The sequence below is a fragment of the Bubalus kerabau genome, chromosome 23 (assembly GCF_029407905.1).
Source record: "Bubalus kerabau isolate K-KA32 ecotype Philippines breed swamp buffalo chromosome 23, PCC_UOA_SB_1v2, whole genome shotgun sequence".
NCBI lineage: Eukaryota > Metazoa > Chordata > Mammalia > Artiodactyla > Bovidae > Bubalus > Bubalus kerabau.
Window position 1 is genome coordinate 40115756 of NC_073646.1, and position 25252 is coordinate 40141007.

Genomic DNA, 25252 nt, shown 5'->3' on the forward strand with positions numbered 1-25252 from the left:
GAAAGCTATGATAAATCCAGACAGCATATTAAAAAGCAGAGACATCGTTTTGCTGATAGAAGTCCATATAGGCAAAGCTATGTTTTTTTTCAGTAGTCATGTATGGATGTGGGAGTTGGACCATATAGAAGGCTGAGTTCCAGAGAACTGATGGTTTTGAACTGTGGTGCTGGAGAAGACTCTTGAGAGTCTCTCCGATTGCAAGGAGATCAAACCAGTCGATCCTAAAGGAAATCAACCTTAAATATTCATTGGAAGGACTGATGCTGAGGCTGAAGCTCCAATACTTTGGCCACCTGATGCAAAGAACTGACTCATTGGAAAAGACCCTGATGCTGGGAAAGATTGAAGGCAAAAGGCAAAGGGCATGGCAGCAGATGAGATGGTTAGGTAACATCACTGATTCAATGGACATGAATCTGAGCGAACTCCAGAAAATAGTGAAGAACAGGGAAGCCTGGCATGCTGCAGTCCATGCGGCCGCAAAGAGTCAGACACAACTTAGCAACTGAATAACAGCAACTACTGGAAATTGTGCGCCTTTCCATTGGGGCTGGAAGACTGAGCACACCCATGGGACCAGTACCTGGATCAGATCCCTTAATGATTCCAAGGGTAGCCACTGTCCTGGTTTTTATCTTCAAAGACTACTGTTGCCGGTTCTTGAAGTTTATGTAAGAGAGCCCGTCCTGTTTGGTGCCATGATTGTGATGCGCCCGTGTCTCTGAGTGCAAGGTATTCTCTGACTGGTTCTCTCTGCAGTCTAGTTCTGTTTGGGACCCTCTACCTTGTATTTCCAAGGTAGTCTGGATGGGCAGTTGGATGGTTTCCAGAACTCTCTTTGGGACCAGCCTCTCTTCTCTTCCAACTCTAATGCTGTAGGTTGGAGAACATAGAGTTTCAATATTGATTTCAGACATAGACTTCCATATTTAAAATATTTTATTAGATTTTAACAATTTTTTTTTTTTAGTGAATGAACATTGTAGCCAGTCAAGCAGCCCAGAAATAGAAAGAAAATAAGCAGTATTTCCCCTCTTCTCCCCAGGCCCTCACTGGAGTTTCCTTTCTTACCTCCTGCTTTTCTAAACCAGCAAATTGTCTCCCACCCCTGGAATCGTGTGACCTTTGGGTAGCCAAGGTCCTGACTGGATTAACCCATGTCTCTGGAATCCATCTAATCCAAAAGCTCTGAAGGTTTTTTAAAAGACAGTGACTGTTTCTGACTGCTTACGTTGAGTCTGAACAACGTAGTAAACGCTCAAAGATGATTGGTTATTTGGTTGCTTGCGAGCATCACCTATTGCATTCAGGCTCTGCACTGGGTCCAGGTAGGTGAAGAGGAATCAGGGCCAGTCCCCTGGTTTGCAGTCTTGGGGCCGAGGCAGACCCAGAAGCACCCAAATACGGATCATCTGTGCCACAACAGGGGTCACACAGGCTGCTGTGGGAGTCCTGAGGAAAGAGCCACCTTCTTCCTGGGAAAGCTCCAGGAAGACTAGAGGGGGAAGGAGATTCCACACAGGCAACCTAAGCAGTGGCCTTGAGGTGAGAGGGGGCAGTTTACAATCCAATCTGGATGGGGTGTGATAGTAGGGCTCAAGCAAGGCTTTTTCAGGAGAAGGGCCTTTTGACCTGGGTTCTGAGGGCTGAATAGGAGTTCACCAGCTAGAAAAGAGGGAAAGGGACTTTTAAGCAGAAGGAACAATGTGTGCAAGACCAAGAGATGTGATGACTGTGGACTACGGAGAGAGCTTTCCTGGGGTGAGGAGAAATTACAGGGAGTGAGTCAGGGATAGAAAACGAGGGAAGCAGATGCCCTGGAACACAGGGTCTTCTAGCCCATGCAGGAGCTGCCTGGTGGTTTCTGTTCTTGGCCTTGGCACAGGTGTTTATGCTCTGGGTCCTCCAGGGCTTTACCTTGGCCAGTGGGGCCTGGGAGGGAGTCTTGGTGAGGCCAGTCCAGCATGGGAGGGATTGACACAGCCAGAGTTTAGGAGGCCTGGGGATCATGGATGACTTGTGGCCAGGGCTGCTCTGACCCCTGGCCAGTGAGGTGGGGCTTTCAGGAGCTAAGAAAGGGCTCTGTTCCTCCTCTCCCTTCACCTCTGGCTCCACGGCCAGTCTTCCATCCAGGAGGGGATGACCAGATGCTTCATCCTACGGTGTGAAAGACTGATGGCAGAAACTCTCCCATCAGGACCATGGACAGGGCTGAAAGCGGCGGTGAGTGGATTGTCTACACCTGTCTGTTTGCAGTCAGCCGCACCACTTCTGAGTTGTGTCTCAGAATCCCTGTATAAAATGACAAGCATCATCTCGGCCCTGCTCAGTTTACAGCGTGCTTGTGAGGCTGGGAGAGGGGGAGGGAGCGGAAGCTTTGCGGGGAACTCTTAACACCAGCCACGGCTGCCTCTCGCCTGCCCGGTGCCCGTGGCAGACATTGCTAATTCATCACTTAGGTTCGTTCTCAGAACTCTTTCAGCGCAGCGCTCCAGGCAGGCTCTTACCCGTTGATCAGAACTGGCGTTTCTGAAGTCCTTGCGCAGCCTCTGCTGGGCCCGGCGTTCATTCTGTGGTGCTGGGGTCCGGGCCATGGCTGCGGTGTGGCACCTGGCACTGTCCAGGTGGGGCCCCTCACCCCCTGCCTGCTGGCCTCTTCCTCCAGCCCACTGCTCCTCAGCCTTGCCCCTGCACTGGAATCGCATGGGAAGTTTAAAAAAAACTCCCCCCCCACCCCATTGATTCTGTTTTGTCAGGGACTTTTCAGATCTCCCCCGTGATTGTTAAGGGCAGCAATGCTAGCCCTGGCCCCTTCCTCCAGCCTGCTAGGTGACGGATGATGACGCTGTTGTCCTGGGTGGTGTCGGATTCCGGGGAGGGGAGCCGTGATGGCTCAGCGGAGATTCAGCTCATGTCACCTCCATGCTGGCGTGTTAACAGAGGGTCTTCGTCCATGCAAAGCTTCTTCTTTCCTTACTTAGACACATTAGAGCACCTCTTCCAGAGCTGATGGAGGAGGCAGAGAGGGGTCCGTGTGTATACGTGCCTCCTGTGCGCGGGTCACTTCACACACTGTGTCTCGCTACCCTCCTGTAGCCCAGGTCTTGAGGTTGGACAATCCCAGGCTGAAATCCTGGCTCCATCCTTTCCTAGCTGTCTTGAATCACTTCAGTTCAGTTCAGTCGCTCAGTCGTGTCTGACTGTTTGTGATCCCACGGACTGCAGCACGCCAGGCTTCCCTGTCCATCACCAAGTCCCGGAGCTTGCTCAAACTCATGTCCATCGAGTCGGTGATGCCATCCAACCATCTCATTCTCTGTTGTCTCCTTCTTCTCCTGCTTTCAATCTTTCTCAGCTTCAGGGTCTTTCCCAATGAGTCAGTTCTCCACATCAGGTGGCCAGAGTATTGCGTCAGAAAGGTGATTTGATTTTCTGGGCCTCAAAACCCCTTTGAATTTCTGTTTTCTCAGCTGTAAAGTGGGTTCAGTAATACCATGGAGGATTTATAGTAAGAGAATCATCAGTGTCAGTCATGGGTCGATGTGTACTGAGTGCTGTGCACAGATTAACCCATTCTATCCCTTTGGGATCCCCAGGTGGGTGCTGATAACACCCCCATTGCTCAGATGAGAAAGGTGAGGCCCAGAGAGCTTTAGTAACTTGTCCATGGATGCACGGGCTGATAAGGGATGGGGCTGGGGTTGAAGGAGTAGGGACTGCAAGGGTTTTGAAGTTCATGGAAGTAAAAGGCAAGAAGGGACTTTTTAAAGAAATGTATTTACTTATTTGCTGTGGTGGGTCTTAGTTGCATCATGTGAGATCTTTCGTCGTGGGGCACGGACTCTCTAGTTGGGGCTCTCGGGCTTAGTTGCTCCGCAGCATGTGGGATCTTAGTTCCTCAACCAGGGATCACACCTGCATCCCATGCATTGCAAGGCAGGTTCTTAATCACTGGACCACCAGGGAAGTCCCCTGAGAAGGGACTTTTAAAAGTAATTCCGGTGTGAACCCAGCAAGAAAAGAGAACGGTAGAGAAAGCCTCCATCTTCTGGGAGAATTCATGACAGTCGTGACCAGGATGTTGGCAGAAATTCGCGCCCTCACTTTTTCCACCTGAGCAATGGGGATGTTATCAGCACCCTCCCCGCTCCTGGGGGATTCTGAGGCCAGTGTGGCGTGGTCTCAGGTGGGGTGAGGGGCATGTTACTGGATAACAGACAGAAGGTCCTCATTGTAAAGCAGCTGAGACCTTTGTCCGAGTTGTCTTGTGTTTGTGTTCTGGGTAGGGCGGGACTCGCATGTGGTGTCCCTGGACATCGAGCAGAGGCGGTCCCCGAGCCCCGTGTTGATGGAGTGGCTCGGTCCTCCCAGCTGCTTATAGTGAGATACGGGAGGAGAGAAATGAATCGAAGAAGCAAAAAGCAGCCGGGACGTAGATATTTGGAGAGTTCTCCGCCTGTCCATGTTAGTTAAATAGCGGGCACATGTTCAGAAGGGAACGCTGCGGATGTGGCCCGCGGACCATTTGTGAGGGGGTTAGTATTGATGGGGACTGTGGGCCTGTCTGCCTCTGCCCTGAAGCCAGGGGCAGAGTCCTCCCAGCCGGGGCGAAGGCGTGAAGGAGGGCTGCACGTGGGTGCTGTTGCTTGGTAAGAGGGAACAGCCACGAGCAGAGGCGGCTCAGAGATCTCGGGGCGGGACTGGCTGCTCCCGTTTCCAAGGGTGGGGGCGTCTCAGGGGTGGGGTGACCTGCTGAGCTGTGGGGGTGATGCTATCACCCCCGGGGCCCTAGAGGGCAGAGCGTGGCACCAGAGAAGACATTGAGCCTGACGATCTCAAGGAGCTTGCCTTGCTCCCCTTTGGACTTGCTTGGGCCCCGTCACCCCTTCTTCCTTCTTTTTTCCCAACTCTTAACATATCCCTTGCTTTCATTTATTTGGTCTTGGCTGCGCTGAGTCTTCATTGCTGCACGAGGGCTTTCTCTAGTTGCAGTGCTTGGGCTTCTCATTATGGGGGCTTCTGGAGAATCCCGTGGACAGGGGAGTCTGGTGGGCTGCTGTCCATGGGGTCACACAGAGTCGGACATGACTGAAGTGACTTAGCATGCATGCATTGGAGAAGGAAATGGCAACCCACTCCAGTGTTCTTGCCTGGAGAATCCCAGGGACAGAGGAGCCTGGTGGGCTGCCGTCTATGTGGTCTCACAGAGTCGGACACGACTGAAGTGACTCAGCAGCAGCAGCTCTTGTTGCAGAGCTTGGAATCCCTTCCTTCTTTTTGGTATCTTTTTTTTATTAATGGGAGTGTCTGTCCCGCATCTGTCCCACCACTGTATTTGGTTTCCCAGACTCACAGCTGGACAGGGATTTTGCCTTGGAATGAATTGTACTTCCGTGTCTCACCCATGTCTGCCTTAGATGTTCCGCTCCACTTGACTTGCTCACCCTCTCAGTCGTGTCTGACTCTTTGCGACCCTGTGGACTGTAGGCCTCCAGGCTCCTCTGTCCATGGGATTCTCCAGGCAAGAATACTGGAGCAGGTTGCATTTCTTCCTCCAGGGGATCTTCCCGATGCAGTGGACGGATGCAGGGATTGAACTCGCCTCTCCTGCATTGCAGGCGTTTTCTCTACCACTGAGCCGTCAGGGAAGCCCCTAGATGACGTTTCGATGAAACTTTGAATTTTGGGCTTTAGAGGTAATGCTGGGTTGAGTTGATACTTTTGGGGTTGTTGGGATGGAACGAAGGTATTTTACATTCAAGAAGAACGTACATTTGAGGGGCCTGCGGTGGTGTGCTATGGACACATGAGGAGGTTGTGTGGCAGCCCAGAGATGCTAAGATGTTTCCCGTGTCAAATGGCAGCGACGTGACCATGCAGGGACTTTCCACCCAGCTGTGTATCTGGCTCCAAAGCCCCGCTCCCACCGGCTCAGGGTGGGAGTTGACCTCTGTCCCGGTCTCCTGGCAGCTCAGTTTGGGAGCCCTCCACAAGGAGGTAGGCTCCCTACTCCCATGAAATGCTGTGGCCACGTGGTCATCTAAGTGGCCGGGCTGGCCCCAGAATGTGGACTCTGTTCTCCAGAAAGGAGGCAGAAGGTCCATTTCCCTCCTTTATTTGAACCAGCAGCAACTAGCTAGAAATGCTGACTCTGAAATTTCCTACAGTCTTGAAGGCTGCCAGCTCTGTTCCAGAGCATTCTAAATTTTCTCTCTGCATTTCAGCTGTTAAAAATGACTCCCTCGTCCCCGTACTGGGGAAACAGACAAGCCATGGCACGTCCATGCGAAGGACTAGTTCTCAGCAATGAAAAGGAAGGAACCACTGACCCAGGCAACAGCATGGATGAAGCCAACCTGCTTTAAGCTGAGTGAAGAAAGCCAAACTCAAAAGACTGTGCTGGGGAAAGAGGAAGAGAGGCTGGAAGGGGTGGCCGAGAATAGTAATGTTAGGAGGGTCCAGGGGAAAAGAGGAAGAGAGGCTGGAAGGGGATGGCCGAGAATAATAGTGTTAGAGGGACCATTTGCTCTTCATAGGAAACAACTTTGTCTTAGATACAGTTTAAGCAGAAAAGAAGTAAATCTCTGTTTGGCATTCCAAGCACAGTTTCTTTTCATCTAAGAATACACTTGACTTTAGGCAATCAATTCTTTTTAGACAGTAAAATAAATAAATAAATGTCTGCAGGGCTTCTGTACGATCCCATGTGTATGAGGTTCTGGAAATGGGAAAGCTATGAGGGGTCAGAGAGCAGAGCAGCGGCTACAGGGCTGCAGAAAGGGACGGGGCAACCGGAGGCAGGAGGGCGTTCGGGGGGATGGGTGATGGACCTTTTCTTTCTCTTGATTTCTCTTCGTTATGGTAGTGGTTATACAACTCTCTCCATTTACCTAAACTTATATAAAGACGTGCTGCGAAAAGGGGAAATTTTACTGAACATAAATGGAAAGGAAAATTAAAAAGAAACAGTGAGTGCATTGTCCTCTTCAAAATGCCTGCCTGGAGGTTTATGAAGGAAGAAAAAGAATGCCACAAGGAGTTAAAGAAACGTTCTTGATTCTTGCGGGCTGTGGGAACTCTGTTTCTTGGGTCTTTGCCCCTGGCCCCTCTCCACTCTCCCGACCGCATTCAATAGCGGCAGCCCCGGGTGAAAGACAAGGAAAGTTTTGTGGAGCCCAGAAATAAATAAATAAACTGCCCCATCCTGGTCGCCCTGGCAACCGTGACATCACCCTCGGACCAAGTGGCTGGCACCGCGGGGGGCTCGGTGTTTGTTAAAGGGGCAGGGGAGAGGGCAGTCCCGGCTATAGGTGGGGGAGACTTGGTTTCCCGCTCAGGAGAAAGGTGTCAGCTCTCCCCTTCAGGGCTCGCCTCGGAGTCCCGGCCCCCAGCCCAATCAGAGCGGGGTGTAGACTATCACCGCCTCTCTGGGGGGCTCTGGGGCAGAATCTGTCAAAGGGAACACCGTGTGTCCCTGGGTTCGTGTCTCTGGGAACGGATGAACACACACTTTGTGGCTTAATTGTTTTATTATTTTTTTTGCCACGTTGCGCTATATCCGTGATCTTAGTTCCCCAACCAGGCATCGAACCTGTGCCTCCTGCAGCGGAAGCAGAGTCTTAACCAGTGGGCCGCCAGGGAAGTCCACACAGTTAATGGCTTAAAGCAATGGGAATCGGGCCCCGGTTTGGCTCCCTCTGGAGGCTTGCGGATGCACCTGCTCCGGGCCTCCCTCCCAGCTGCTGCCGGCTGCCGGCGCGTTCAGCGTGACGCTGCCCCAGGCCTGTCTCCGCCCTGTCTGCTCTCTGTGGCTCTCCTCTGCTTACAAGGACACCTGTCATGTTGGATGAGGGGCTCACCCCCCTCAGTGTGACCTCATCTCAGCTGATTACATCTGCAGCTCTTTACAAATAAGTCAGATTCCGAGGTCCTGGGGGGTCAGGACTTTAGCACAGGAATTTTGGGAGGACTCAATTCAGCTGTTATAACGCTCTTTTTTGTTGTTTTATTTGCTTTAGTGGTGTAGATCCAGCATACAGGAGGTACTCAGCAAATGCTAAGTGGACCGCACGCAGCACGCATTGGGAGCACAGTCTTAACCGCTGGACCCAGGGCAGTGTCCCACACCTAGCGTGGACACAGCGCACAGTAGTGCTTTATAAATGCTCTGTGCACCTTTCTGCACTGAGCCCTTTGTTCTGAACCATACCCTCGTTTCTCATGTTGGTGGCTCTTTCTAGTAATAATCGGGTTCCTGGGGCGGGGGGTTGTTTTCAGTGTTTAAGTGGAGTTTAACCCCCCTGGTGGATGATTCTTGGCAGAGTCCAAGGGGAACCGCCCACTTGCCCGACTCTGAGCCGGTGAGGTCCTGCCAGCAGCTCTCATCCCCCAGTCCCCACCCCCCGGCCAGCCTGGCCTGGAGACGCCTGCAGGGAGTCCTGTCGCTCAGGTGCACCGTCCCGTCCACCTGGGTGATGTCGCTTCCTGACTCTGCCCTGGGGCGTCCCCTCCGGAAAGCAGGGGTCGTGATGGCTCTGTGGGCCGGTGGAGCTCCTGTGAGGAGGAGGAGAGAGACTGGGGCAGAGGCGGGGCTGGGGCTTGGAAGATTCTCTAAAGACACCAGAACATCAGGAATGTTTCTCGTTGGAACTTCTGGGAGACCTGGGTTCTATCCCTGGGTTAGGAAGATCCCCTGGAGAAGGGAATGGCTACCCACTCCAGTATTCTGGCCTGGAGAATTCCACAGACTGTGTAGTCCATGGGGTCGCAAAGAGTCGGACAGGACTGAGTGACTTTCACTTTCACTTTTCCTGGTGGTGCGATGATTAGGACTCTGCACGGTCACTGCAGGGGCCACGGGTTTGATCCCTGGTTGGGGAAGTAAGATCCCGCATGTGGCCAAAAAAAAGTTTTTTAAAAAGGAATGTTTACTGTCAAGATAAAGTCACCTGGCCGTTCCACCTGTGGATCAATGCCCAGCAGAAATGAGTGCATATGTTCCCTACCATGAACACTCACAGCAGAGTTACCATAACAGCCTCAAGTTGGAACGTCCACCTCCAGTAGATGGGATAAATGAATTGTGGTTTGCTCACCTGGCAAAATAGTCTATTGCAATGAAAGCAACCAATTATTGCATCTGACAAAAGTCTCGCTGAGCGCAAGGAGCCAGACCCACAGGGAGTGTGCTGTGGGATCCCACGATGGGAAAATCAGGACCCACGAGACTAGTCTACAGTGGCAGTGTGTGTGTCGGGGGCGGGCTCCTTGAGGGGGGTGCCCCGGGGAAGGGGCCTGAAGGCACTTTCTAGGGCCTGGGAAAGGAGCTCTGGGTGCTCTGGGTGGTGGTCACGTGGGTGTGTGTCTGTGTAAAATCCATGGAACTGCACCCTGGGGAGCTATAGACCGTGTATCTGTGACACATAAAGAAAATTAAAAATAGGAAATGAAAGAGCATGCTACGCCTCAGGATTTACTTATTTATTAATATTTTAGCCATACTTCACAACTTGCAGGGTCTTAGTTCCCTGACCATGGATTGAACCTGGGCTGTTGGCAGTGAGAGCAGAGTTCTAATCACTGGACTGTCAGGGGATTCCCTGCAACCTGACATTTAGCAAATGTAACTTTGGGGATTTGGCTCAAAATGCTGGATAGTCCAAAAAAGGTGTAATAGAGAGAGTGAGGGGAGGGGAGGGGAGCGGAGCGGAGGCGGGCCCTCCCACCAGCAGGGCCGAGGGCCCCTGGGCTCTGTGACCAGGGCTGCTGCCGGCTGCCTCCACCCAGCTGCCGGGGATTGTGTGTCTCCCCCCAGGTTCATGAACCACCGGGTTCCCGCCCACAAGAGGTACCAGCCCACGGAGTATGAGCATGCTGCCAACTGTGCCACCCACGCTGTGAGTCTCGGGGGGCTGAGCGGCACAGGAGGGGCCGGGAGGCAGCCTGTTGCCCTTGGAGTCAGTGTTCTCATCCCGCGGCGGTGACCTGAGGGGCCTGCCCCTCAGGGGGATCCCGAGGGAAGGTCATGTGGGTAAATGGGACTGTGGCTCTGAGCGTGCCTCTCGTTGGCCTTAAGAACCTTCAGTGGCTCCCTAGTAGTACCTGGTGCACCGTCCGGGCTCGGTAGAAGCTCCCAGATACAGGTCTTAGCCTGAATGTCGGCCCACCTCCCCGTGCCGTGATCTTGCCCCCAGGCGCCAGCACCCTGAATTCCACCCACTGTTTCCAAACTAGAAGGCATGACCCAGTGTCTTTGCACATGCTGTTCCCGGGGCCTGGAATACTTGCCATCTCCCCCACGAAATCCTGCTCTGGGCAGTGGTCCTTAAGCCTTTGGGCCCCTTTGAGGATCTTATGAAGATCCGGACCTACGCTGTCCAGCTTCGTAGCCACTGGCCTCGTGCAGCTGAAATACGGCACGTCTGAACTGAGGTGTGCTGGGAGTGCAGACTACATGGCACATTTTGAAGATTCAGTGTGAAAAAAAGAATGCAAGATATCTTAGTTCTTTTTATATTAATGATGTGTTGAAAGGATACTTTGGATATATCAGACTAAGCAAAATATATTAATAAAGTCAAACATAGTAATAATTAATACATTAATAATATATTAAAATATATTTAAATATAATTTACATAAATTATGTATTTATTAATAAATATATCAATTAATATATTAATAAAGCAAATATATTAATAAATGTATTTTTTCATTTTTAAAATGTGGCTACTGGAGAATCTAAAATTACCTGTGCTGGGACTTCCCTGGTGGTCTGGTGGCTAAGACTGTGTGCTCCCAGCACAGGGGGCCCCGGGCTCGATCCCTGGTCAGGGAACAAGGTCCCACATGCCACCACTCAGAGTTTGCAGGCTGCAGCTACAGATCCTGCGCACTGCAATGAGGACTGAAGACACCAAGGGCCATGACTAAGACTCTGCACACCACATAAATAAGTTAAAAAATAATTAAAAATAAAATTTGCTGTGCCACCTGCATTGTATTAAGTAGTTTTGTCGGCTGGAGCTGCTGTAGAGTCTGTCTCCAAAATAAGTGCTCCTAACACACAGAATCAGACAAACTCTTTTGGAGACCCTGTACTCCCCACCGCCTGCCCAGTGCTTTGGAGAACTCTGAGATTTCTCAGAGGAACCAATGGATAAACCAAGATTTGAAGAGTAAGTTTTCCAGGCAGACATTGTGGGGAGGGATGTCTTCAGGGAGAACCCCGTGGGCATCAATGTGGCAGTGTGAAGCATCATGGGAGCCTAGGGTGCTCAAGGCTGGGTTAGCAGCAGACATGCAGGATGGGGGCAGCGGCCAGAGACGCGTCCTGAAGACAGGAGATCTTGGCTTCCTGTTTTACCGCTACATTGTCTAGAGCTATGCTATCCAGTATGGTTGCCACTGTCCTGGTGTGGCTGTTGGATTCAAAGTTGAAGCCAGTTAAGGTGACAGAAAATGAAAACGGCAAGTCCTTAGTGGTATAAGCCACATTTCATGTGCTCGGTAGCTGTGTGGGCTTGGAGGCTTCCATCCTGGATGGCGCAGGTCTAGACCCTTCCCTCCACCACAGGAGTTCTGTGGGGCAGCGCAGGTCTAGACCCTTCCCTCCACCACAGGAGTTCTGTGGGGCAGCACAAGTCTAGACCCTTCCCTCCACCATGGGAATTCTGTGGGGCAGCGCAGGTCTAGACCCTTCCCTCCACCATGGGAGTTCCATCGGGCAGTGCAGGTCTGGAACCTTCCCTCCACCACGGGAGTTCTGTGGGGCAGCACAGGTCTAGAATGTTTCCACCACTGTAGGGAGTTCCATCGGGCAGCGCAGGTCTGGAACCTTCCCTCCACCACGGGGAGTTCTGTCGGGCAGTGCAGGTCTGGAGAAGACGCATGGGGGTCTCCCGGGGGCTCTGCACTTGCCTGGCCCCTGTTCCAGAGGCCGGCCTTGCAGCACCGCCCCCTCCCTGCCTCCAGCTCTGGATCATCCCCAGCATTCTCGGCAGCTCCAACCTCTACTTCCTGTCGGACGACGACTGGGAGGCCATCTCCGCCTGGATCTACGGCCTCGGGCTCTGCGGGCTCTTCGTGGTGTCCACCATGTTCCACACCATCTCCTGGAAGAAGAGCCACCTCAGGTGTCTGCTGCCCAGCCCACGGGTGGGGGCATGCGCGCGGCGGGGTCACCAGGGCTGGGGCCCACGGCGGGCCGAGGTGGGGCAAGATGCCTCGGGCTGTGCTTGGCTGAGCAGAGAGGGGGCCCAGGATGGAAGGCCTAGTGCCACCTTTGCTTCAGGGCGGCGGGGTTGAGTCCCCCCGGGGGACCCCCTCGCCCTCAGAATACTCGTTTGCTGCACTATGAGCAGCCGGAAGAGCAAGCCCCTCACTCCCAGGTTGGCCTGTAACTGTCGCGTAACGCCCGTTTCTGGGCACCCCTAGGTTCCGGGCTCTCTGCAGCTGCCACTTTGGATCTCTTCAAGAATTCTGCAGTGTAGGCATTAGCATCCTGGATTTTAATTTTGGTTTGGTTTGTGGTAAATAAGCACGGTGTAAAGTCTAGCATCTTGACCGTTTCCAAGCGCACCTCCAGTGGCATTAAGCACATTAACGCTGCTCTACGAACATCACCACCATCCATCTGCTGAATATTTTCATCTTCCCAAACCGAGGCCCTGTCTCCATTAAAGACTAACGCCCCATCTCCTCCCGCCCCCGGCACCGCCCTTCTACTTTCTGTCTCTATGAGTTGTCTGCTCTGTGCACCCCGTGTAAGTGGGTCATATACTGCTTGCCCTTTGTGAGCACAGCGTCCTAGAGCTCACCCTCGCCACAGCACGTGTCAGAATGGCCTTCCTTCTCAAGGCTGAAGCATGTCTCATTGTGCGGTTGGACTGCACTTTGTTGATCCATTCAGCTGTTACGGACACTTGGGGTGCTTCTGCCCTTTGTCACCGGCTTCTTTGAGACATCCCGGGGCTCATCCACGGGGCAGCTTACAGAATCCCGGTTTTTGTGGACAACGACTCTGAATTTGGAAGGTGACGGGACATGCTTAAGGTTACCTCGCTGGTCGTGGCCGAACCAGAACTGATTGCAGGACTCCAGGGCCCCCACAGAGCGAGGGGGCTCTCCGGTCTGTTGCAGCAGCTGCAGTGATCGCTGGGCCCCATGGCCCGTGCCCCTCCCGCCCCCCAGAAGCCCTGCGACTCCGCTGTATCCCACCGGTCCTGTCCCCATTCTTTCCGTGGGTCCTGGTGGACCCCACTGTATGAGAGTCCTGTGGCTGCTGTAACAAACTCCCACGCACGGAGCATCCTGAAACAACAGGAGCTTAGCCGCCCACGTCTAGGAGGCCAGAGTCTGAGATGAGCGAGTCAGTGGGGCCACGTCTCCAGGGGAGGACCCTGTGTTTCCTCCTCCAGCTTCTGGTGGCTCCCCGGTTCCCCGGCTTGTGGCAGCGTCACTCCAGTCTCCGCCTCTCTCCATAGGCCTCCTTCTGTGCCTCTGTGTGTCCCAGGCCCCCTCTCCTTTTCCTTCTAAAGACACCAGTCCCTGGGTGGGGGCCCACTTGTCAGCGGTGGGACCGTGCTGCCCTACAGTGTGACGTGGTGGATGAAATCGCGGCCCCTGCCCCCCTAGGTGGGGTTAAAGAGGCCATGCTTAAGAGCTTTGCACGGCTCTGATTACAGAATGTGCTCTGTACCTGTCAGCTGTTGTTACTCCCTGTATTTCTAGGGAGACATGCAGTTAGCCCAGTGTCAGATAGAAACGCTGGCCACGTTTAATGAGGGCCGCAGTGGCCACACTGAATCACAGTTTGTATTAGTTACCTACTGGGACCTCTCCGGAGAAGGCAATGGCACCCCACTCCAGTACTCTTGCCTGGAAAATCCCATAGATGGAGGAGCCTGGTAGGCTGCAGTTCATGGGGTTGCTACGAGTCAGACACAACTGAGCGACTTCTTTCATTTTTCACTTTCATGCACTGGAGAAGGAAATGGCAACCCACTCCAGTGTTCTTGCCTGGAGAATCACAGGGACAGGGGAGCCTGGTAGGCTGCCGTCTCTGGGGTTGCAGAGTCGGACACGACTGAAGTGACTTAGCAGCAGCAGGGACCTCTCCACGGCCCTGTGATTCCGTAGTTAATGATCCAAGAGAACAAGGGGGAGGTGGTCAGCAACCTCGTGTCGGCTCCACGCGTTTGCTGTGCTCGTTGTGGGAAGGGCCGCACGAGGGTGTGGGGACCAGGAGGCGGGGCTCCTTGGGGACCGTTTTGGAGGCTGCAGCACGCTGGCCAGACGTGTTAAGGAGTGTAGCCTGCTCTTGAAGGTGAGGCCATAATGGAAGCAGGTGACGTCTATGAGCACTTCCTGTTTTGCGTGGTGCTGAGTCCTGACCCTCTTCACCCTCACCCCGTGGTAGGATGCCAGTACTCCTCCCTGTTTCACAGATGAGGGAGCTGAGACCCGGGAGGGCAAGTTCTTGCTCAGGGTCATCGTTCCTCCGTGGTAGGGTTGGGTTCTGAACCTTGGCCTTCTGGCTCCAGAACTTGGACCTGAACCGGAATACCAGAACCTAGAGGGTCTTCAGGGGCACCTAGGTTTGCTGGATGAATGAAAAGAGACTGAAATAAAATTAATACATGTTTAATTTTCCATGTTTTCTTCTGCTTGCTGTGCTTCTATTGAGTATGTATTTTTTAGTTCACTTTTATTTTTTCTAACTGAAGTGTAGTTGGTTTACAATCTTGTGTAGTTTCAGATGTACGGCAAAGTGATTCAGTTACACACACACACACACAGACATATACTTTTTCAGATTCTTTTCCCATCTAGGTTATTAAAAATATTGAGTATAGTTGAATTTTTTTCACTGTTTAATTGAAGTATAATTGATGTACCACATAAGTTACAAGTGTACAATTAGTGACTCACAATTTTTTAAAGATTATATTCCATTTATAGTTACTGCAAAACACTGGCTATATTCCCCGTATTGTATAATACGTCCTTGTAGCTTATTTTATTGTGTTTTATTACTCGATATTTATTTATTTAGCCGCATCTCAAGGCATGCGGGATCTTAGTTCCCTGACCAGGGATTGAACCCAGGCCACCGCAGTGAAAGCACCCAGTCCTACCCACTGGACCAAGGGGGAACTCCCCTTGTAGCTTGTTTTAAACGTAACAGTTTGTATCTCTTCATCGCCTTCCCTGTCTTGCCCCCTCCTCTTCCCTCTCCCCACTGGTGACCGCTCATTTCTTCTCTGTATCTGAGTCTGTATTTTGCAGACTGTGATTCTCTCTGTCTATTGTGAGTCTGTGTTTTTTTAAGCTACTGAATTTTTTATCATTTGAAATCTTTCGAAAAGCCCAGAATGTAAAACAGAATGCAGAGTTGCTTTGGTTAGAGAAGTAGGATGTCAGGGGGAGGAGGGTCCTTGACGGGAGCCCCGAGGTTTCTCCATTCAGCCCCGGGGCTGACAGGGAGCCTGGCTGGAAAACCACTGCCTTGGTCACTCACAGATGGGGAGACACTGAGGCCCGAGGGGTCGTGGCTGGATGGAGGCTCATTAGCCCTGTGCCCAAGCCCCCGTCCCCAAAGCCCATTTGTCCAGGTTGGGCCCTGTAACCCGCCTTCTCTGCTGCAGGACGGTAGAGCATTGTCTGCACATGTCGGACCGCATGGTCATCTATTTCTTCATAGCGGCCTCCTACGCGCCCTGGTGAGTGTCGCTGAGGGTCCCCGAGCGAGGTGGGGGCTGGGGCTGGCTTCCTCTCCTTCCCTTCTTTGAATTTCCCTGCATGTTTGGCTGGGTGATCTGTGACCTCAGCACAAGAATGTAGGTAAAAGGACACCCTCCACGCATTCTCCTTCCTAGAAGCAATGACTTAGCGCCAGCTTCCTGTGTATCCTTCCAGGGTGATTTTGTGTAGAAAAGAGCAAATGTGTATGTATGTGTATATGTATAGACATGCATTTGCATATATGCATATGCATATATGCAAATACACATATATTCGCACTTACACTTTCCTAAAGCCTTTATTGATCTTGTTACAGTATTGCTTCTGTTTTACCTTTTGTTTTTTTGGCCACGAGGCATGTGGGATCCTAGCTTTCAGACCCGGGATCCAACCGACATCCCCTGCATCAGAAGGTGACATCTTAACCAGTGGACCGCCAGGGAAGTCCCTATACTTTGCTGCGTTCATGCTCAGTTGCTCAGCTGTGTCTGACTCTTTGTGACCCCACAGACTGCAGCCCACCAGGCTCCGCTGTCCATGGGGATTCTCCAGGCAAGATACTGGAGTGGGTAGCCATGCCCTCCTCCAGGGGATCTTCCCCACCCAGGGATCGAGCCCGGGTCTCCCACGTTGGGGGTGGATTCTTTACCGTCTGAGCCACCTTTCCTACTTGAGTAGAAAAGGAAGGATAGTGTATAGACGCTGAAGTCAGCCTTCATTCTCTTAGTCATGTTCTGGGGGACCTCTTTTCATATTAGTACCTTGAGGATGTCCCCATTCCGTTTTTACAGCAGCATAACATTCCCTGGCCGCCCCTATTTATGAGTGTTTACGACGTCAGGCCTCCCCTTCCTTTGCTGTAACGCACAGGCCTGCAGTGAGGGTCCTTGCTGACGGATCATGCATCACCTTGTGCCTGGTTTGGTTGCTGGAAACAGGTGAAACCGCTGAGCCAACCTGTTTTGAGCTACAGAAGCCCTAGGTTCTTAAGCCAAGCCTGATCTTTGTGGGGTAAACGCCAAACTTGGAGGCTCGGTGGCAGGAGTGGGCCTTAGTTCTTTGGCTAACTGTTGCCGAGGCACCTTGCACAGATTGTACTGGTTTAAACCCCCCGGCAGGGACCTCCCTGGTGGTCTAGGTGGTTGAGAAGCCGCCTGCCAGTGCAGGGGATGTGGGTTCAATCCCTGGTCCGGGCAGGTCTCATATTTTGCAGTGTGGCTGCGCTCATGCACTACAGCTGCTGAACCCGCTCTCTGGAGCCCAGGAGCCACAACTACGGAAGCCGGCCCGCCCTGGAGCCTGTGCGCGTTGGCCTCCAAGGCGTGGGAGCCACAGAAAGCTTTGTCCCAGTCTTGCCCAGGGAATTCCAATCTTTGGCTATTGTAAATGGAGTGTTCTTTTTCATTATGTCAGCTAATAAGTGGGTTTAGTTGGTGCACACGAAGGCAACTGCCTTTGGAACATGTTTTGTTGAGACGTGCCTGGGGGGTCCACACAGGGAATTCCTACATCCCACAGCCGGCCCCCTGGGTGGAGAAGCCGCGTGTCCAGCCCCTCCCCAGTCTGCGGCTCCTGGGGGTGGTGTCCACATCCCGTGGTTGGCCGTCTTGGGGCAGCTTTGCCCGATGTCTTCTTTCACGTGAATGGAATCATCATTCTTTCGGGTCACGCTTTTGCGCAGCATTGTGTGGTGAGGGTCACGGAGTCATGGTTGCAGGAGTCGCAGTCCAGTCTCCTTGCTGGACAGCGTTCTAGATGAATGAACCAGAGGCGTCCATCTCCTGTGACAGGCACTTTGCAGGGTTTCCAAGTTTGGGGAGATTATGGCTCCACGGTGGGTCCTCTGGTCGTTCTCTTGTGGGTGTTGCAGTGAACTGAGGGGTGGGTGGGGCTTGAAGCAGGATATTCACTTGGTTTTATTTTTGTTTTTTTTTTCTGTGGACCATTTTAAAAGTCTTTATTGAATTTGTTACAACATTGCTTTTGTTTCACCTTTTGTTTTTTTGGCTGTGAGTCATTTGGTTTCTCAGCTCCCTGATCAGGGATTGAATCTGCTCCCCCCTACATCGGAAGGCAAAGTCTTAACCACTGGACCATCAGGGAAGTCGTTGGTTTTATCTTTTGGACCGAAGGATGATGCCTTGGGAGCAAGGAGGTGCTAGGAGGCTGATGCAAGGAGCTGGGAGAGAGATGGTTGTGGCCGGGGCCCTGGCACTGGCCTTGGAGTTGAGAGGATGGATGGATGGATGGAAGATGTATTTACAGGAAACGAAGTGGAAACTGAGTGACTGAAGGTGGGGAGGAATACCAGGGTTTCTGGCTTCCTCCAGGAAATTGGCCCTCACTGCTATCAGCCTGGGGACGTAATCAGAGGCAGCCCATGCCCAGCTGAGCTTTGTGGGAGGAGGGGACGTGTAAACCAGGATGCTTCTGGTCATCAGGTGCCCGGTGGGCTGGTGTAGGGAGACCCTGAAAAGAACAGTCAGTCCTGGGTGAGGGGCTGCTGTTCGAGTGGGTAGGTGGGGGCCCCTGGAGATGCAGAGAGCAGGGGAGAGAAGGCAGAAACGATGGGAGGGTGCCTCCCACTGGCCCCAGGTCACCCCCAGGCACCACCTGCAGTTCTCAGGAGTAGGGTGATCTCTAGTTTCTTTTTTGGATGTTGCCAATTAGAGTAAAGCTAGGTTTTGTGCTCAGCTGCAGTAACTATCCTTGACTTAGATTTCTGGAACCGCCCTCTGAATGTCCCCCTGCCTTGGCTGATTCAGTGCCTGGGTTTCTGTTCTTTATCCCTGATGCTGACGGTCTGGGCACCGGCTCTGTGCCCATCGAGTGCTGGTGTCTGAGGATGTGGCTGTGAACAGAGACACAGGCTCTCTGTCCTTGTGGGACTTAGCGTCTCCCGGAGGATGTGGACTTTGTCCCGACACAGACACAGAGATGGAACCACCACTGTGGTCTAAGCTGTGAAGCCAGGTTTGCGAGCTGTGTCCGCGGGGAAGGGTCAGCAGAACTTGGCGGTGGACTGGATGTGGGGTTGAGAGAGGATCAGAGGTGATGACAGTATTCTACCTGGACACCCGGGTGCATGGGTGAAGGGAGACAGGAGACAAGGGTTTGTGGAGTGATTTGTGGGTATTTTTCTTCGTGGTGCGTTGGTTGAGGGGGTGGAGGCGTGAATGACTCTGGGGATGGGAATGACCCCATCCCTGCCTCAATCTGAAAAAACTCCGTGTTTTGGTTTTTATTTTCGTTCTTTAAAAGCTCCTTTTTATTTACTTTTGGCTGTGGTGGGTCTTGGTTGCTGTGCAGGTTTTCTCTGGTTGCTGCGTGCGGGGCTCCTTCTCGCAGCGGCTCCTCTTGTGGAGCACGGGCTCGAGGGTGCTCAGGCTTCAGCGGGTGCAGCTCCCGGGCTCTCGAGCACAGGCTCAGTAGTTGCGGCACACAGGCTTAGTTGCTCCGAGACACGTGCTATCTTCCCAGACCAGGGATCGAACCCGCGTCTTCCGCACTGGCAGGCAGCGTCTTTACCGCTGAGCCACCAGGGAAGCCCCTTTATTTTCATTTTTGATAGATTAAGCTTACATATAAGATTCCAGCATGTCACCTTTACTTAAAGAAAGGGTCTAAAAGGTGGTTGCAAGGCTCCGGCATTGCTGAAAGAGAACAGTCGTGGCATCAGACCGCACGAGGCCCTGGTCCTGATCAGCCTTTCCGGAGCCACGGATCCTGGGATAACTCCCGAGTTTGTCCGAGCCTCAGTCTCCTGGCCTTTAAAAGGGAGGCAGCGATAGTACCCCCTCCCCCAGCTGTCGTGAAGAGGGATGACGGTGACCCGCACACAGACGCCATTCATGCGATTAACCAGGCAGGGAGGACCGTGTCATGAATGATCGAGAAAACTGGCTGGGTCGGGGTGACACAGAACTTTCCTTTCCCCAGTGCTTCAGAAAACCGTTAATAATCGAGTCATAAATATTGAGGAGGACAAAAGAAAAGTCACCGTCTTCCGGAACCAGAGCCCCTTCTGCAGGAATCTGGCGTGTTTCTGTGCAGTCAGGTTGTACAGACAGCGGCACAGGCTGGAGGCCGGAATGCATGCATGTGGGGCTGGAGAGAGGGTGCAGGACCAGCCCCCTGGCCTGGGGCACAGGCCTGCATTGTCCGGGGCCCCTGGCTCCACAGCCGTTTCCCAGGCCAGGGGTCCCCAACCTCCGAGCTCTAATGCCTGATGACCTGAGGTGAAGCTGATGTAATAATAATAATAAAAAATAAAGTGTATAATGAAGGTAATGTGCTTGAATCATCACGAAACCATCCCCTCCCCAGCGCATGGAAAAACTGTCCTCCATGAGACCTGCCCCTGGTCCCTCAAAGGTGGGGGGCTGCTGACCCAAGCCAACAGCTGGAACCAAAGGCTGGGTCCTGCAGGCACGTGGCCCAGGAGACACCACCTGGCTCGAGCAGCGGAGAGAAAAACCCACTTTTCTGGGAGCCTGGGGAGAGAGTCTCAGGAGTGGGGAAGGAAGGAAGGAGTTCCTCCTGCAAAGTCCCATCTACTGCTGAACCCCACGCTGTGCTGGCTGCGGAGGGAGGAGTTCACAAGTCCCAGCTCAGCTGTCACCCAGCAGGCAGGACCCCCCTGGTGGTTCGGTGGGTAGGAGTCCGCCTGCCAGTGCAGGGGACATGGGTTCGATCCCTGCTCCGGGAAGATACCGCTTGCCCTGGGGCAACTAAGCCCGGGCGCCAGGAAAAGCCCACTGGTTTGAGATGCCCTTTTCCTTCATGCTGGGACATCCTCAGTTTTGCTGACTTGGCTCGAATAATTGCATACAGTTTCGGTTTCTCTTTCTGTCTCTTCACGTGTCCTCCGTGAGAGGCCACATCCCAGACGTGGAGCCACAGGGGACAGGGCTTCTGTGGGGTCCGTGTCCCTGGGAGGGGCTGGCCGTGGAAGGCGAGGTCCCAGGCCCGCCCCCACCCCCTCAGGCCCCTGTGCCCTCCCGTCCTGCCTCCCAGGCTGAACCTCCGCGAGCTGGGCCCCTGGGCCTCCCATATGCGATGGCTGGTCTGGATCATGGCCTCGGTCGGCACAATCTATGTCTTCTTCTTTCATGAGCGGTAAGCCGGGGCTGGGGGAGAGGGGGCGGGGTCTCAGGGGGCGGGGTGGGGAGGGGGCGGGGTCTCAGGGGGCGGGGTGGGGAGGGGGCGGAGTCTCAGGGGCGGGGTGGGGAGGGGGCGGGGTCTCAGGGGGGCGGGGTGGGGAGGGGGCGGAGTCTCCGGGGCGGGGTGGGGAGGGGGCGGGGTCTCAGGGGGCGGGGTGGGGAGGGGGCGGGGTCTCAGGGGGCGGGGTCTCAGGGGCGGGGTGGGGAGGGGGCGGGGTCTCAGGGGCGGGGTGGGGAGGGGGCGGGGTCTCAGGGGCGGGGTGGGGAGGGGGCGGGGTCTCAGGGGGCGGGGTGCCTCCATCAGGGCCTCCGCCCTGCCCCTGGCAGGACGAGCCCTCAGCATGTCCCCCGAAGCATGTGGGCACAGCCGCGCCTGGCACCCCTGTGTCCAGGCCCATCGGCAGTCACCACATGCACGGTCCATAGGGTCAATGTGAGGAGTTAAAAAAAAAAAGGCCATTGTTGGTGCTTCGACCCGGTGAATGGGGTCTTCTTTAAGCTGGGTCAGCAGGTGAGAAGGAGAGGGTCTCAGGGCCGCCCACCCGCTTCCATCCTGCTGAGAGACAGCAGGGAAGTGAGGACGAGGGGGAAGGAAACAGAGCTGGAGAAGTCAGAGGCAGCCACAGACCCCGGACTGTCCGAGGACAGCGGACGGGTATCAGTTGGTGCCGCCGCTCGGATGGATGGAGAGCGATTGCTCGAGCCTTGTGGTGAAAGGTGCTGGGATGGAACAGTAATGCCTGCCCTGGGTTGAGCAAGGGAGGAGCACCCAGGCATGCTATGCCCACCCAGCATTTGCCACCCTCGAATGTCAGTTCACAGGTGTGGAAACCTAGCCTCAGAGAGGGAAAGGGACCCGCCCACGGCCACCCAGCTCTGCTAGCACTTGCTGGGTGCAGCTGGGTCAAATCCGAGCTCAGGGGTGCTGGGCAGAGGGCAGAGTTCCCTTCCGTTACTCTTCCGGCTGGGGGTGCCCCCCCCAACCCGAATGGGGGAGGTGATGCTCAGGGGGAGGCCGTCCCAAGGCCTTGACGCCCTGTCTTCCTGGCAGGTACAAGCTCGTGGAGCTGCTCTGCTATGTCATCATGGGCTTCTTCCCCGCCCTGGTCGTCCTTTCCATGGTAAGTCACCCCACCAGGTGTGGGTCTCACGTCTGGCTGGAGGGGGCCCAGAGTGGTACTAGAGATGGTGAGGCTGAGGCTTCTGCTCCGGCAGATGGTGATCTCAGGCCGGGGGTCCACGTGACTCTCCCGCCAAGGCAGGAGACGTGCAGGTCACCCTGGGCTCAGCTCCTCGGTTCCAGGGCGCCTCCTCTCTCTGCTTCACCTCAGCGGGTTCATTAGTCCCTCTGGGCTCCAGGTTTTCCTGCTTATTTAGGGATCAGGTAAGAAAACTCAGGGACAGGGACTAGAAGGGTGCCCGCAACAGAGTAAGTACCTGCTGGCTAAATTAAATCTATAATAATAATAACGCAGGTGGCCATGGAGGCGGAGCCGAGTCTCCAGCTTGTGACAGCCCCCTTAGCGTTCCTACTCAACATTTTCCCTGTGAAAACGTGAGTTTGTTGTTGTTCAGTCGCTAAGTGACCCCCATGGATTGCAGCACACCAGACTTCCCAGTTCTTCACTGTCTCCCGGAGTTTGCTCAAATTCATGTCCATTGAGTTGGTAATTTATGTCCATTGAGTCCGTAACGTGAGTTATCTAATGCCTCTTCATGAGAAACGGAAAAGATACACAGCAAACCATTAAGGATGGCTAACAGGCAAGTCTCTGTGGGTCTGCAGACATGATGCCTTGTTTGTTCATCTTTTACAAAAAAATGGGATCACGCTGTACAAACTGTTCTATAACACGCTTGTCTCACTTGGCGTGATGTCGAGGGCCTGTGCCATAGAGCCGCACCTGCCTCTGGAGATTGTTCTGAAGATGGCATTGGATAACTCACGTAAGGCCCTTAGGACGGGATATGGCAAGCAGTCTGTGCTGAGAAGTGTTACTGTGCTACATCTTTAATAGTCAGGCGTCACCCTCTGGAAGGCTGGGTGCGTGCTTGTACATACCTCCAGTGAAAAGCTCCCCAGCTGTTCCGAAGACTGAGGTGGGTCCCCACATGGGGAGGTAGATGAATCCCCATGAGACTGCATCGTGGAAGTGATGTATCAGGATGACAGGCGTGGCCCGAGCCCCCTTATCTTAAGTGACCCGTCGCTCTGGGCACGTACATGCTTATGAAGTGCATACCGTGTATTGCGTGCATATAGACGAGTCTGGAAGGATACCATCAGACATGGTTATTGGTGGTGAGCAGTGAGACCTGTGGGAAGGGGGCCCATGAGACGGGGCGGTAAGTTCTTACTCCCCGTCCCTCCTGTTCCCCTTGAGCCCCTGTAACAACCACCCAGGTGTCACTTGTGCTCGCCTCCGAGGGCCGTGAATGCCGCAATCCACCATGGATCAGTTCAGTTCAGTTCAGTTGCTCAGTCATGTCCGACTCTTTGTGACCCCATGGACTGCAGCACGCTAGGCTTCCCTGTCCATCACCAACTCCCGGAGTTCACTCAAACTCATGTCCATTGTGTTGGTGATGCTGTCCAACCATCTCATCCTCTGTTGTCCCCTTCTCCTCCCGCGTTCAATCTTTCCCAGCATCAGGGTCTTTTGCAGTGAGTCAGTTCTTTGCATCAGGTGGCCAAAGGATTGGAGTTTCAGCATCAGTCCTTCCAAGGAACACCCAGGACTGATCTCCTTTAGGATGGACTGGTTGGATCTCCTTGCAGTCCAAGGGACTCTCGAGAGTCTTCTCCAACACCACAGTTCAAAAGCGTCAGTTCTTCGGCGCTCAGCTTTCTTTATAGTCCACTCTCACATCCATCCCATGGATGCATACTACTTTTTAAGAACTGTGATAAAATACACATGCAGTTTATGGTTTTAGCCGTCTTTAAGTGCACAGTTCACGGGCATGAAGTTCACGCGTCTTGTTGTGGAGCATCACCACCGTCCACCCACGGGACTGTCTCGTCTTCCCACACTGTCCCCACTAAACCTCACTCCCTACCTGTTCCCCCCAACCCAGCCCCTGGCAGCCAGATGGCCACTGTGCTTTCCAACCATGAATTTGACTCATTCAGGGCATCAAGGCCTATGGTTGCTGTCCTTCTGTGTCTGGTTTATTTCACTTTGCACAGCGTCCTTGAGGTCTCTTCTGTGTTGTATCATGCGTCAGAGTTTCCTCCTTTTTCAAGACTGAGTAATACTCCATCGTGTAAACTAACACAGATGCCATTTTGCGTGTGCGTTCTCCTCCTGGCGGACGCCTGGGTGGCCTCCCCGCTTTTGGCTGCTGTAAATACTGTTGCAGTGAACTTGGTTGTACAAGTATCTGCGTGTGTCTCGCTTTCCCTTCTTTGATGTTTGCTTTTTAGGACAGATAAAAAGCTTCGACATATCCTTTGAGATTGTGACAGAAATGTGTTACACACGAGAATGAATCGGTGGGGCGGGGTGGGGTGGAGAGTTGATGACATCGGTGGGTTGAGATGCCGTTCCTGGGACTCCGGGCGGCCCCGCCATCCACGTGTCTTCTTGTCCGGGGTGGTGGGGGGTGGCTGGGTGGTTTTGGTCTTGCTGGCCGCTCATCTGACGTGTGCTCACCCTTGTCCTTGCCGACAGCCCAACACCGAGGGCATCTGGGAGCTGGTGACCGGAGGGGTCTTCTACTGCTTGGGCATGGTGTTCTTCAAGAGTGACGGGAGGATCCCCTTTGCCCATGCCATCTGGCATCTCTTTGTGGCATTCGGTGCTGGCACCCACTACTATGCCATCTGGAGGTACTTGTATCTGCCCAGCACCCTGCAGGCCAAGGTGTCCAAGTGAGGCGGCCCAGCCTGCGTGGGGACATGTAGGCCTTTGGAGCAGAGCATCATGGGGAGTGTTCCTGCAACCCTGAGCCCAGAGCACAGCGCCCAGGCCCGTCTGCCCTCCCATGGGTCGAGCTTTCAGTGGGTCTAAGATCACTTCTGGTAATAAGCCAGACCATCCCTTGGGCTCTAGGTGAGAGAGAAGGCATTTAGTCACTCTCTCAGAGGAGAAATGGACCCTGCAGTGCGTTCCTATTCTAGACAGACATTTCCTAAAGCAACCAACATTCACATCGTCAGAAAAAGGGGCAGACGAGATCCTGGCCAGTTGAGGAATGACGGGCCCACACGTGCTTCTCAAGGCCCTGAGAAGTCTATCAGGGAGTCTGGTGTTACTGATACCCCGGGTGGCCTGGGCCTCCTCTGCTACCAAAGTCCTGGCTGGGGAATTATCCCCTGCTCACGGGGGGACGTCCCCCAG

General features: G+C 53.7%; 1 protein-coding gene across 1 annotated transcript; it reads left to right on the top strand.

Annotated features, from left to right (window-relative positions):
• Nucleotides 1-2595: 2595 nt before the first annotated feature.
• Nucleotides 2596-24787, top strand: MMD2 (monocyte to macrophage differentiation associated 2). Its single transcript, XM_055561901.1, has 7 exons — nucleotides 2596-2627; nucleotides 9818-9899; nucleotides 11977-12137; nucleotides 15651-15725; nucleotides 20764-20865; nucleotides 21961-22030; nucleotides 24584-24787. The coding sequence occupies exons 1-7, from the start codon at nucleotides 2596-2598 to the stop codon at nucleotides 24785-24787; spliced, it is 726 nt and encodes a 241-aa protein (XP_055417876.1).
• The last annotated feature ends 465 nt before the right edge of the window (nucleotides 24788-25252 follow it).

Bases quoted from the DNA above. Each gene is read 5' to 3' on its own strand.
- MMD2 (XM_055561901.1), top strand. From the start codon at position 2,596: ATGGCTGCGGTGTGGCACCTGGCACTGTCCAG. The intron at 2,628-9,817 runs GTGGGGCCCCTC...GTCTCCCCCCAG, and splicing joins TGGCACCTGGCACTGTCCAG to GTTCATGAACCACCGGGTTC. The intron at 15,726-20,763 runs GTGAGTGTCGCT...CCTGCCTCCCAG, and splicing joins GCGGCCTCCTACGCGCCCTG to GCTGAACCTCCGCGAGCTGG.